At 33.8% G+C, this 13242-nt stretch overlaps 1 protein-coding gene across 5 annotated transcripts in view; it reads right to left on the bottom strand.

Moving 5' to 3' along the window:
* Nucleotides 1-13242, bottom strand: part of ltk (leukocyte receptor tyrosine kinase) — a 72128-nt gene that overhangs the window by 25704 nt on the left and 33182 nt on the right. For 3 of the 5 annotated variants that reach the window (XM_055053314.1, XM_055053316.1, XM_055053315.1), the window contains exons 3-9: nt 11888-12034; nt 10565-10781; nt 8880-9019; nt 6742-6879; nt 1410-1559; nt 425-525; nt 161-321 (exon numbers count right to left, since the gene is read on the bottom strand). In XM_055053314.1, the coding sequence (XP_054909289.1) occupies nt 161-321; nt 425-525; nt 1410-1559; nt 6742-6879; nt 8880-9019; nt 10565-10781; nt 11888-12034 (1054 nt within the window). Of the gene's footprint in view, nt 1-160; nt 322-424; nt 526-1409; nt 1560-6741; nt 6880-8879; nt 9020-10379; nt 10479-10564; nt 10782-11887; nt 12035-13242 lie in introns of those variants that run through there. The other 2 variants (XM_055053318.1, XM_055053317.1) reach the window with 2 other exon arrangements.

Here is a 13242-nt window from a genome sequence, read left to right as displayed (position 1 = left end):
ACCTGCTGAAAATGTTTCAGACACAGAACAACACAAAAAAATCATAATTGGGTTTTAGCAAAAAAGAATTTCAATTTATTGTCAAGACCGATAATGAACTTGAACCCCAGAATTTAATGATTTGGTGAGTGACCAAATACTATGTTATTTTTCTACATACCCATGATTGAGGTCAGTCACTTCCAGTGCAAATGCTTCCCAGTCGTCCATCGACTGGCCTTGTGTCTCCCAGATAAGAGGCGTGTAACCGGTCCCGTTCTCCTCAATGGCAACTTGCAACGAGCCGTTAAACGATCCGTACAAGTAGAAAGAGAAACGCATCTACACAACCACAACCAGAAGGTGTTTCAGAAATGACTTACAATAACAAAAGAAACAGGAAATAAATGTATGTAAAACTTTACGAGTGTTTGGATGCACTGACCTGGCATGCAGACGTAGAGATCGGCGGAGGGAAGAAGGAGCTCTGAAAGGACGCTTCTTTAAAGGAACTACTCTCTCTAACCTGCAGGTACATGAAGTGTCCTGCAGACATACAAGAAAATGTCACAATGTGAAATCTTTGCCATTTATTCATTCATTTGCTTAAAGAATCTAAAAGCCAAAGGCAACCAAAGAGCTGCACAGTTCAATCAAAAAATACAAACGCTACAAAAACACAAAATTGTAACCAAGTATTTTTGAACTAATTTATACCGCAAATATCTTGAAATAAGACTAACTAACTTAAAAGTAGGTTCAGGCAAGATATAGAGGATTGTTTTGAGAAAATAATTCCTTACTTTGGATGAAAATGTACTTGTTCAGATTACTTCACTTACAACTTGCCATGTTATAAGTTAATTTGTCTGCCAGTGGAACTTTTTCATCAATAATAAATTATTTACTTAAAACAAGACTTTTTATCTTGCTGAAAAGTTGCTTTTAAGTTAGTTTATCTTATTTCAACTGTATTGAGATATTTGCACTAGAAATTAGACCAAAAAATACTTGGTTAAGAGTTTGTGTTTTTGCAGTGTTGACAATAAACAATCACCAAAAAAGTAAAAGAGTCAAGGATTACCCAGAATGAATTACTTATTTAATTATTGCTGTTATTATTTTTAACATGTATATTAATGTTTCTAAATAGACATGAATCAAATATGAAATGCAAAAGAAAGAAAGTTTGTCCTCTTTTTATACCTTGCAGCTTGAGTTAAGCATTAGATAAATCAAGAAAAAAAAGTTAAAACTTGTCAAAGAAATGTATTGTCTTCTGACAAAAAGAGGAATGAACGGTGCAGAGGAATTTGGGTCATTTTTGACTGATTTCCTCAGCGCGATGATTCGTTTTAATAGCAGACGCACACCAGAGTAGTCCTAAAATCAAGCTGTAAATCACATACGCAGAACACACACACACACACCTGGTGTGCGCTGGAGAGTGACGCCCTGCATGTCTTGTTTCTGCAGAAGCTCATCTCCAGCGACTCTCCTCCATCCCGAGTGCTGACTGGACCCGGACCAACCGCATGAATCTGACTCAAAGGAGCAGTACGAGCCAAAGGGAAGAGCATCTGCCAGGGAAGCAGATTATTATATTTCACCGAGACGCTGCACACAGCTGCAAGAACATCTACAGCACAAGATACAGTTTTACTAACGCAACTAAATCTAAGTAGGAGTTTTTGCCAGACAGGCAAAACTAAATAAGTATTGCTGCAACTATTTTTACCTGCTTGACAATAAACCATGGATAATTTTCTGTAGAAGAGTCATTTATCAATAACTGCAAATCTAAGATATAAAAGAAATCTTGAACGTTTGCCTCATAAAAAAAAAAAATCAATACATCTCTGGAAAGAACTAAGAGCCCGCTGCACTGATCCCCATTGAAAACCTCCTGGTTATTCCACCAAATATTGATTTCTGAACTTTTCCTGAGTTCAAACATTAGACTTATTGTTTCTAACTGAATATTTTATTTGCATTATTTGAGGTCTGAAAGCATTGCATCTTTTTTGTTATTTTGACCATTTTTCATTTTCTGCAGTTAATTTTACTGAAACATTTACCAATAAAGAGCAAAATCAGATAAACTGATCATTTTAAGTGGTCTCTTAGTTTTTCCAGAGCTGTTGCTGCATTTCCATTGACCATATAATTACTTATATTTGCACAATTTAACATTTTGAAATTAAATTTGCTTGATGAAAACAGGGCAAAAAGTTTTGGGGTTCAGATAATGGTTTAGAAATTGGTTTATTTTGTAAAACTGGAGTAGAAAAACTTTATTCACATGATCAACAACCAGATGTTGCCACTGGCAAAACCCACGAAGAAGCATTTTTTATTAAATGAAACACCAAAATTGTGAAATGTTTTGACGTGAGTAGAATATTCTCATACTTTTACTTTAATGTAAAATGTTCTGAAATGTTTTGTATCAATTAAATTTTTTTATCGACAAGAACAGAATAGAAAGGCGTTTTTTTTTTTAAATGAATGGGCGCACTCAATTCTGCTTTAGAGAAAAAAGTTGTTGAATATTTGTTGTCTTATTTATAAGCAAATAGCACATCTAGTATTTAATTACAGGTCTGTCCAAAGTACAACCACATGGCCATTTCAGCTCCTTTATTGAGTTTGAGGCTCCTGACAGCAATTAAAACATCCTACAAATGTTGTGCACTGCTTTTGTTGAGTTAATTAAACTTGGTTAAAGATAGCGAGAACTTCTAAAGAAAGAGCAACGCGAATCCTGTAATCAGTGCTGAAAATAAACATAATTTTTGTAACAAGGTACAACAGTTTTTATCAAACCGAAAGCCTTTCTCTTAAATAAAAAAAAAAACTATTTTTAAGTTTTGGCACTATGATGGGTTACAAAACCCTTTCATACAAAAAAGTTTTTGACTATTTTTATTTAATTAAAATATGGTAAACTTAGTTTGCTATTGGACAGGTAAAATATTTGCATGTTTTTGGCTTCATTTTCAACTTACAAGTCATGAAAAAAAAATTAAAAAGGAAACTGTAAGACCCACACATACAGTAATTAAATCTAACAGGCAGCTAAAATAAAACAGTTATCGGTAGATAATGAAACCAGTGATTACACGAAGATTAGAAACTGCATATTCTCTATGTGTTTTTAATGTTCTGTCTTGTATGTTTTTTTTATTATTTAATTTACTGTTGTTTGCAAAAAAGAGGACTCTGTATTGATGAACAATTTGAATGACACAATTATAGAAAAGGCTGGCTGCCATTGTTTGTTTGCCAGATGGTGCAGGCTAAAAAAAACTTAACAGTCCTAAAATAAGCATTCAATCTAAAAAACAAACACACACAAAGAAAGAACTTCAATTCACATCAGAGGCCCATGACATTGCATTATTTTTTAGTGTTTTGTAAGCGTTCGTCTTAAACAGCATGGTCTGTTTTAAACAAACAAATAACACTTTCCATTTTATAAAAATGAAATTTAATTTGCTCTGAATCTCATTTGAAAGGCCCCCCGTTGCTTGAAATTTTACCTAAAATGAATTCACAGGCACACCTCGTACTTTTCTCAAATTATGGTCACTTAAAATAAAGTTTTATGTGAGACATGCATGGATATAACTCTGGGAGAGATGAGGTAGTAGAGTGAGAGGGAGTTTCCATTTTAAATGGAGATCAAAGCATTTGCATCAGCCATCTGGGATCATTATATTATTATTGGTGCACAACCTAAAGGAGTAATGCTGCTCTTAGATCATCAGAAACATCAGGGGCGTTTGGTCTGCAATCAAAACAGAGAAGTGACTTCAGTAATCTTGTAAATATGGGTGGGATTAATTTCAGCAGATTAATTACATAGATTTTAAATTTAGCAGTAGTTAATTGCTGTTTTTCCCCAAGATGGAACCTTTGTTGAGTGTTTCTGGTATGCCGGTAAATCTGACGGACAAGTTTCGTACGCAAAGCCGTGGCTGAAAAAGTCGTTCATGTGAAGCTATTCAAGCCTAAAATAGCATCTCAATGCTAACCATATTGTAGCAGCACAAATTAATCCACATTTCTAAATAAATTATTTTAAATTAAGTTAAAATGGATTGTCAACATTCAAAAACAGAAAACTGCATCAATCTGATGGTTGAATAATAAAAACTATATTAGTTGATACACTCACATGTCCATTCATTCAATAATTTTGCAGTAAAAAGCTTTTTTGATTCAAATATATGGTGTTCCATTAAAATTTGATGAACTTAAAAGGTTAAAACTAAATCTATTTGTTGCTCAGCTCATGTGTCTATTCAATAATTTAGCAGCAAAAAGGATTTAAATTTTAAAGCTTTTTTTTGTCAAGAAATGGTTTTCAGTTAATGCAATTAATTTTGATTAAGAATTACAAACCTTGCAATTAACTCACTTAAAATTTTAAATCAAGTTTTACTCTATTATTAATGCTCATGCTGTCAATTGTTCTAATGTATTCTTTTCTCGGCTGGACATTTTTTTGAATCTCAGTAAGCTATTTTTATTAACAGCACAATGTAATTTGTATGCTGTTAATTTGCCTTTCCTGTCTTTCCTGTATTTTTACATTTGTGTGAATCCATATGCTTTGGCTTTTCTTTCACTTTGCTGATGAAACAATTCAAATTTCCCCTTGAGGAATAATAAAGGTAATTTCTAATGTACTCTTGGGTACTCTTTGACCTCTGTAGGTGTGGGTGAAGGTGGGATATTCAACAAGTTTAGGATATAGTAGGGGTGCACTGATTGCATTTTTACGGCTGATTACAGATCTTTTAAAAAGCCTGACCTGTTGATTTTGACCAGTAACGATATTTTTTTTTGTCTGAAATGTCATTCAATATAGCAAGAAATAATAATAAAAAATAAAAATTAATATTATAATTAACCTGGTTTATCAGTCAAACCTTTTTGACAGGAGAACAAAAGAGGACAGTGGTTAATTTTTAGTGTTTTGTCAAGGTAGATAAAATTGGTGGATAAGATCAGCTTCACATGTAAACATCGGTCAATCACAGATCTACCCAAATTAAGAAAATCGAAATAATCCAAAATATAGAAATAGTCAAATTAGCAAATATTTTTAACAGAAAACATATCAATCTTACAATAATAGAAAAAGTAGAAAGTAGCTGCTTAGCATCTTATTTTTCTGTTGCTTGCGGAAATCTTGACAAAAAAATATTCTCTTCTGATTTATCTTAAAATGAAATCAACAAAACAAACCCTTTACCTGCCTTTTCGCCTGGAAAAGGTGGCTTAGAGTCAGTAATGAAAAGCAGGAAGTAAAATAAATTTGTGAGCCCTGTGAAAGGATTGGCGCCGCACTGTGACCCAGCTCCTTCCCTCTGGGACAAACAACTCAAGGAGCTCTGAGTGCTTTGACTTCATTACTTTGTTTTGAGTCGCAGCAGGGTGAAGAGGTTTCTTTATGCGGGATTATTGATGTTTTCGAATTTAAGAGTTGGCATATTTCTGAGCAGGAGGTAAAAAGTGCAATGAATCTTTAGGAAAGTTGTTTTGAAACTCCTAGGAGTTCAATATCTTAATATTAGGGAATGCTAACTAATCATAATTAGCTTTATTTTTGTGCATACAAACAAGATTGTATTTCTATTAATTTAAAATATGTATAGAGAAAAATTTCTGGAGTGTTTTTACCCTAGTTTCTAGTGCAAATATCTTAGTAGATTTGAAAGAAGGCACAGTTAACTTACAAGTAAGTTTTCAGCAAGATGTAGAAGCTTGTTTAAAGTCTTTTAAATTGATCAAAAAGTACTTATTCCATTGGCAGATGATTTCACTTACAACAAGAGAAAAATGTCTTCTTATAAGTAAAATAATCTCCCAAACAGTATTTTTCATCTATATCAAGAAATTATTGACATAAAATGAGCTCCAATTTTTGGCTGGAAAGTTAATTATAAGTTAGTTTTCTCTTATTTCTCGTGTACCAAGGTGTATGCACTAGAACTAGACATAAAATACTTTTTTGTGTTTTTGTAAGAAAGAATCTTTATGCAGTATTTCAAGACTTAGGATCCGTTTAAATCAGTGGTGTCCAAACATTTTGTCACATGGTGCAAATCTAATTTCTAAAATAATTGAAAATCACAAATAACTTATGTATCAATCAATTAAGTGTATCTGTATAACACATTTCAGCAACATGTCCTTTACATCATAAAAAAAAAAAAATACATAGTACAAATGCAAAATGTAGACCTTTTTTATAAACAAAGTATGGTAATTTAACAAAACAAATAAAATAGATGTTTTTTAAAGAATGAGATATGTCATATTATTGTGCATAGCCAACATTTTTAAAAAGGATTTTTGCCTGAAAGAAAACAGAAAGAAAACAAATTCAGCCATAAGAACAGAATCACTTTTTGTATTATGTTTTGTGTATTTAGTCAAGTTTAATTAATTAAAAGCAGATTTGGGTAAAAGTCACTAAATAAATGTGTTACTATTTACTATAAATTTAAAAGGAAAGGTTATTAAAATATAAATACTTTGCATTTCAACAATTTTTTTCTAACAAAAGATTTGAATTTGTTTGCAATAATTTCAAACTAATAAAAACAATATTTTTTTAATTGTAGTTGGTGGCAACAAAAGAATCAGTCCAGGGGCCACATATGGCCCCCGGCCCGCAGTTTGTTTGGAAACTCAGGATAAGTCTTGTGAAAGCTGTTGAGGCATAGAGAGTCAGAAAGTGGCGCTCACCACAGATCAATCCCTCGTCTTCTCCTAGTGGACAATCGGTGTGGAAGTTACACACTTGGCTCTGATCGATGCAAACATCCGAGTTTACGCAGTGGAAAGATTTCCCACACATGAGATTCAGGTCCATGGCCTCATCACCTGCAGTCACACAACAACTCCATGATTACTCAGCTTTCAGGACAAACAAGGAAAACTTTCAGTCGGTAAATGTGATCTAAAATACAAGTGCTAAAACTCACCATTAAGATTATTTTTGACCACATTTTATTCAATTTTAAGCTGTAATAGAGTTAAGCTGTAAAAGTGTTTGCATTTGGAAGAGGTGTTAGTTCTTCACACCAGATGAATAGACTTAAAGCTACGTCATGTAACTTTGATCAAAAAATGTTTTTTTATATATATTTATTGACATTGTCACCATGTCGTGACAGTATTTGTATGAGACAAATAATCTCTGTGCTAATATTGCGGTCTGCAAAAATACACCCAGTCAAAAACAACCAATCAGAGCCGGGAGGCGGGACGTAGTGCTGTTAATCACCTTCCTGTTTGCTGCTCAATGTGCAAACAGTGGAAAAACATTAAATGCTATGCTTCCTAGCATTCGCATTTACGGATGCAGCAAAGCAGAAAGGAAGAGAAGGGGGAGAGCATTGGCAGCGCTAAGACTGTCCTCGTAATTCTGATTGGTTATTTCTGATTGAGTGGCGTATTTCCCAGTTTGTACTGGGAGTACTGGGAGAAGACATAATGATAAATATATGATGATGTGATGATAATTTTAGTAATTATGTTTTATAAAAGTTACATACTGCATCTTTAAATCATTCCCATTTTTTCCGATGAATAATAAAATGTTCTTTCTAAATACTTGAGAATAGTTATACAGTTTAAGACATAAAGTCGCTCTGCAGGTGTTTTTGTCTTGACAACACAGCAAAAGATTAACAGACTGAACTCTGGAGGTCAGGTTAGGCTTTAAGATATACACAAACAATTCAAAGCAGCGTCTCAAATTCAGCCAGCGATCCAGATCTGGACCCGACAGCGAGGAAATATAACCCCTGGCAACAAGATTTTAGAGCAGTGATGTGAAGCAGATGTTTAAAGAAACTGGGCATGGAATATCCTGTCGACTGGGGAACTTGAAGAATTTGGTAATTTGTGGATTTGATCTTTCAAGTGAGGGTAACACTCAAGGTAAAAGAGAGATTTGGAGGTTTTAATTTGATATTTGAGCACCAGATGATTTGCAAAAACACAAAATCTTACCAAGTAACTTTGGTATAGATTAGTGTAACTATTTTAGTACACTTCAAATAAGACAAAACTAGCTTACAAGAAACTTTTCAGCAAAATATAGAAGCTTTTCTAAGTAAATAATTCCTTAAAATTGATGAGAAAGTACTAGTTCCACTTATGACATTGGAAAAATCCTATATTTTCCTGAAGATTCTGTGTTTTTGGAGCAAGGGAGACAAAATAAGCAAAAAGACTGTAAGAATTTATGTTGAAGTCATTTCAACATACATGTTGTAGGGACACGTTGATGGAAAAAAATTAAGAGACCACTTAAAATGATCAGTTTCTTTTTATCAGTTTATGTTTGAGTTAAATGAACATTGTTCTTTTATTCTATGAACTACTGACAACATGTATCCGAAATTCAAAGCAAATACTTTGTTTTTGCAGAAAATGAGAAATGGTCAAAATAACAAAAAAATACAGAGCTTCCAGACCTCAAATAATGCAAAGAAAACAAGTTCATATTCATTAAGAAACAATAATACCAATGTTTGAACTCAAGAAGAGCTCAGAAATCAATATTTGCTCAGAAATCAATCACAGCTTCATAACCAGGAGGTTTTCAATGGGGCTCTTAATTTATTTTTTTCAGAAATCTACATTTCCCAGCCTTTAAATAGTGAAAATAAACTTAATTGATGCCTAATAATGTATATTTGCTGTTTGAACCATTAAATTAAGCTGCTAAAACTGTTTTTAGAGGATGACACAAGTATTTGTGCCAGAACTAAACTGTGAGTTTAAATGAGCTGGAAAAAGAAAACTATAAGTAATTATGTTTTATAAACATTTTGAACAAACGAAAACTGAGCTTTAGAATAAACACAACTCACCTGAGCCACAGTCGATGAAATCCAGGGAGTCCAAAGCCACAGTGACTTCACCTTCACCCACACAGGCAGTGTAGAGGAGGGTCACTTGAATCGGTTCATCCATCTGACCAATCACAGCTTCATAAACCTGCCATTCATTCCTGGTCAAAGGATAACAACAAAAGGTTTTTAGCTATTCGTGTCTGGAAACTTCTGTGAAGTTGAAAACATAAAAAAATATAGTCCTGTTTTCAATCAGTTAGGATTACGAACATTTACTATGCGACAGAATAATAATCTTTCTTAGTTGTTTTCTCAATAGTTTGCTGGAGTCTTTAATAAACAGACATGAAGGAAGAACTGGGAAACTGTCTGAATAACGCTAAAAGAACCAGTAGACAGCAATGCAAAAAGGAAGCTACACTGCAAAAATGACAAAATATTGCCAAGGATTGTCTAGTTTCTAGTGCAAATACCTTAAGACACTTGAAATAAGACAAAATCAACTTACAAGTTACTTCTCAGCAAGACATAGGAGTTTAAATAATTCTTTATTTAATTTTAATGAAAAAGTACTTCTTGTACTGGCAGACCAGAAAAACTCTGTAAAATTGTGTTTTAACAGTTAGAAAATGGAAGAAGTGGAGAATGAGATGGGAACCAGAAGAGCTAATCACAGGTGAGTGGAGGCACCTGGGGAGGAAAGCTGGCAGAGATTTTAAGGAGATGAGCAGCAACTGCGCTGAGATAAAGAGGAAATATAAACAAAAGGAAAACCCTAAAACTAACATCAACAGAAAAAAAAGAAATGTTATTCAAAGGAAATCATTTTAAAACTCAAAAAAAAAAAATATTACAAGAAAAAGATTAAATCAACAAGATCAGAACACCCACAACATGATGCTGTCACCACGGTAATTTGTGTGAAGCTTTTTCCACCAAATGTAACACTGATGAGCAAAAATATCAAGATTTTTAAATTGTAATGTTGCTTTTTTAGTGACGGCTTCTTCCTCATTGAGAGGCATTTCAGCCCTCTTTTTATTTTGTCCAATAAGATGTCTGGAAATATTTACCTATTTGAGCAAATCAAAGTGTCACCTTCAGGTTTCTGGAAATTAGTATTTTATCTGATTTCCTTACATTCTTCCATTTACCTCAAATTCTGTGAAATCACATACGTTTAAAAAGTTTCAGTAAGCGACGTCTGCTGGCTTCTCCTGTACAAAATGAATGACGAGCTGAATAAATGAAAACGCTGTGTGTGTTTCATAATGAAATTGCAAAGTCCATTACCGCAGAGATACTAATAAAGCCAGCGAACCGACTTACTGTACATGCCCATCCATCCTCTCTTCTGTCCTCACCAATTACATCTAAATAAATCTCCGGCCCACATCCAGAGACACGAATGCTTTTAGCTGGTCTAAAAATGGCTGCACTTCAGCATCGCATCAATAGGAGATATCTGCCCATGGTTTCCAAACAATACTCAAGGGTCTGTCCGTTGCTCCACAATACCTCAAATTAAATCTTCATTTTCTTAGCTGTGCTAGCATCTGTTGACCTTGCTCTCTCTGGAGGAATCTCACCTTTCATTGTTTGAATCTGGGCGTTGTTTACTTTCATTTTACTAGAAAGCACAAAACAAACTAATGAGCTCAGAACAACATTACTGAGACAAAGACGGACTTGTTCATGGCTACCTGTGGGTGTCTGGTCTCCTCTGGTTGAGAACCTCGGAGTGAATGATCAAATCTGACAGAAGAGGTTTGATCAAGACCGTCAGGTTGCCCAAAGTCGGACCGGACTCATAGAGAGCAACCTGCAGAATGCACTGTTTCTTGCTCCCAGGCAAGACCGGACTTATTATTTGGTGCTCACATTTCTCTGCATCAGACGGACTCAGAAGAAGAAAATGCCCTGAGGGGACAAAACAAAGAAGTATGTATTTTAAACAGGAACTATTATTAAAAATTTACATGTTTTTGTACTTCCATTTGGGTTTCTACGTTGCAAAAATACAAAATTTTACCAACCATTATTGTCTATCTTCTTGAAATAAGACAAAACTACAAAACTTCTCAACAAGATATGGAAGCCTGTTTTACATCAATAATTCCTTAATATTTACGAAACACTCAAAGTAAAAAGAGAGATTTTAATTTTGATGTTTGAGTATCAACTGATTTAGAGTAACTACACTGAAAAAACAAAAAAGTAATCTTGGTCTTGATTAGTGCAAATATTTAGCATACATTAAATAAGACAATTTAACTATTTCAGCAAGACATAGGAGCTTGTTTTTAGACAATAATTCTTTAATATTGATGAAAAAGTACTAGCTCCGTGACATTATTTCACTTATAAAAAAATGTTTTCTATAACATAAATAATATGGCAAAGGAACTAGCACTTTTTTTTATCAGTGTTAAGAAATTATTTACTTAAAATAAGAACCTATGTCTTGCTGAAAATTTATTTTAAGTTAGTTTTGTATTATTTTAAGTGAACTAAGATATTTGTTCTAGAAACTAGACCAAAAATTTTTGGTAAGATTTTGTGTTTTTGCAGTGTGCTGCTTCTAAAAACAACACAATCGCTTAAATAAACTCACCCAGCTGGTTTTTTGGCAACGATTTAATGTTTTTTTGGCATCTGAAAATGAGCTGCTTCAAAAACTTTCCAAACGTAACAACGCGAATCGGCAGGCCCAGCCCGTTACCTAGCAACCACAGTGGAACTCTGTCCTGTTACCTAGCAACCACAGTGGAACTCTGCCCTGTTACCTAGCAACCCCACCAACCCAAGATTTAAAGTGGCAAGAGGCCCTAAATGAAATGAGCTCAAATTGAGACTAAAATAGAATATCTAAGAATAATTATGTACGGAAATGTAATGAACATGTTAGTTCTATCTAAAATTGTTCAAGGAAGAATAATAGACCACCTTTAAAACATGTTAGACCTCACATTTGATCAAACTAAAATGAGTGAAATGCAAATCAATAATTCATCGGTGAGTCTTACCATCAGATTGGCCCAGAGAGTGATCGATTTCAGGCGTCGTCCTGGCCTTAGTGCCTTTGAGCTGCTGAGGTGAAACCACTGACCAGTCGCTGTGAGTGTTGTATGTGAAAGTCCAGTAGCACAACGACTCAAAATCACAAGAGGTAACTGTAACGCAATCAGAGGTTCGTCATCATCAGCATGGAACGCTTTGAACAAACCTTTTATTTGACACGAGGAGTGATTATGCAATGAAAAACTGTGATAAAGATGAAAAAAATAATTATTTTCTACCTGAAACAGAGAATCTAAACCACATGTGTCAAACTAAAGGTGTGGGGGCCAAATCTGGCCCACCGTGGCTTCTTATGTGGCCAGATTACATCAATATGTTCCTTGGGTTTTTCACCAATTTGCAGAATTCACGCAAATTTCACACAAAATGAACAAAGCCTCAAATTTTTTCTGATTTTACTGCAAATTCTTCTCAAAATTGGTCAGAACATTAGATTTAAATCACTATTGCCTCAGCTTTACTTGATGTCAGATTATAGTCTGTAATCAATACGGTGGGGGATTAAAAAGTCACATTTAACATCATCCATTAATGCAAATATCGTTAAAAAAATCCCTTGCAATTTCATTTCTATATTAGCACCACACAATCTGTGATTCTGAATGCAAAACAACACAAAAACAATTTTGTTTAATTTTAAGAAACACTTATTAAATGAAGAAACAAACAGCTATTAATTAATATTTCAACATCTGAATGGGTTTTGTCAAAACAATTTGGTACAACTGCTCCTTTAAGAACATTCAGATTTTTGATATGGCCCAAACTGAAAATGAGTTTGACTCCTGTGATCTAAAGTATTTCGGGTTTGGACAACAATAATAAAGCAGGAGAGGAACAGAATAATTGAGGCAAAGTCTGCAGTTTTATGGGAAATATTTTGGTTTTTTATGGTCAAAAAATAGATAAAAGGGATTTTAAAAACACTTTACAACCCCAAGTGCTAGACAAAAACGTGTTTATTTGAGCCCGTCTGTATAATTCTGACCCTGATTGGTTTGGAGAAAATCTACAATAAATTCAAACTGAAGCATACAGTTTTTTTGTTTGTTTTAAAATTTTTCTCTCTCTTTCATCATTTAGCTTTGGAAAAAGGAAGATTTAAATAATTTATAATCATAAAATTAGTTTTACGTTCATGCCTTTGATCAATGAATGTAAACCTTTGACCAAATATGTAGCTACAGTAAAAAGAAAAAAAGCACAAAAAGCAGAAGCAGTAGCAAAACAGACGTAAAATCTATGTTGGCAAAAGCAAAATAACAAATAAAAACAATTTGGTCCAACTCCACAGTGAGTG

The sequence above is a fragment of the Poeciliopsis prolifica genome, unplaced genomic scaffold (genome assembly GCF_027474105.1).
Source record: "Poeciliopsis prolifica strain line A6 unplaced genomic scaffold, Auburn_PproV2 SCAFFOLD037, whole genome shotgun sequence".
In the NCBI taxonomy this organism is placed as follows: Eukaryota; Metazoa; Chordata; class Actinopteri; order Cyprinodontiformes; family Poeciliidae; genus Poeciliopsis; species Poeciliopsis prolifica.
Note: the sequence above shows the minus strand (reverse complement) of the source record. Positions and strands in the feature narration are given on the sequence as shown.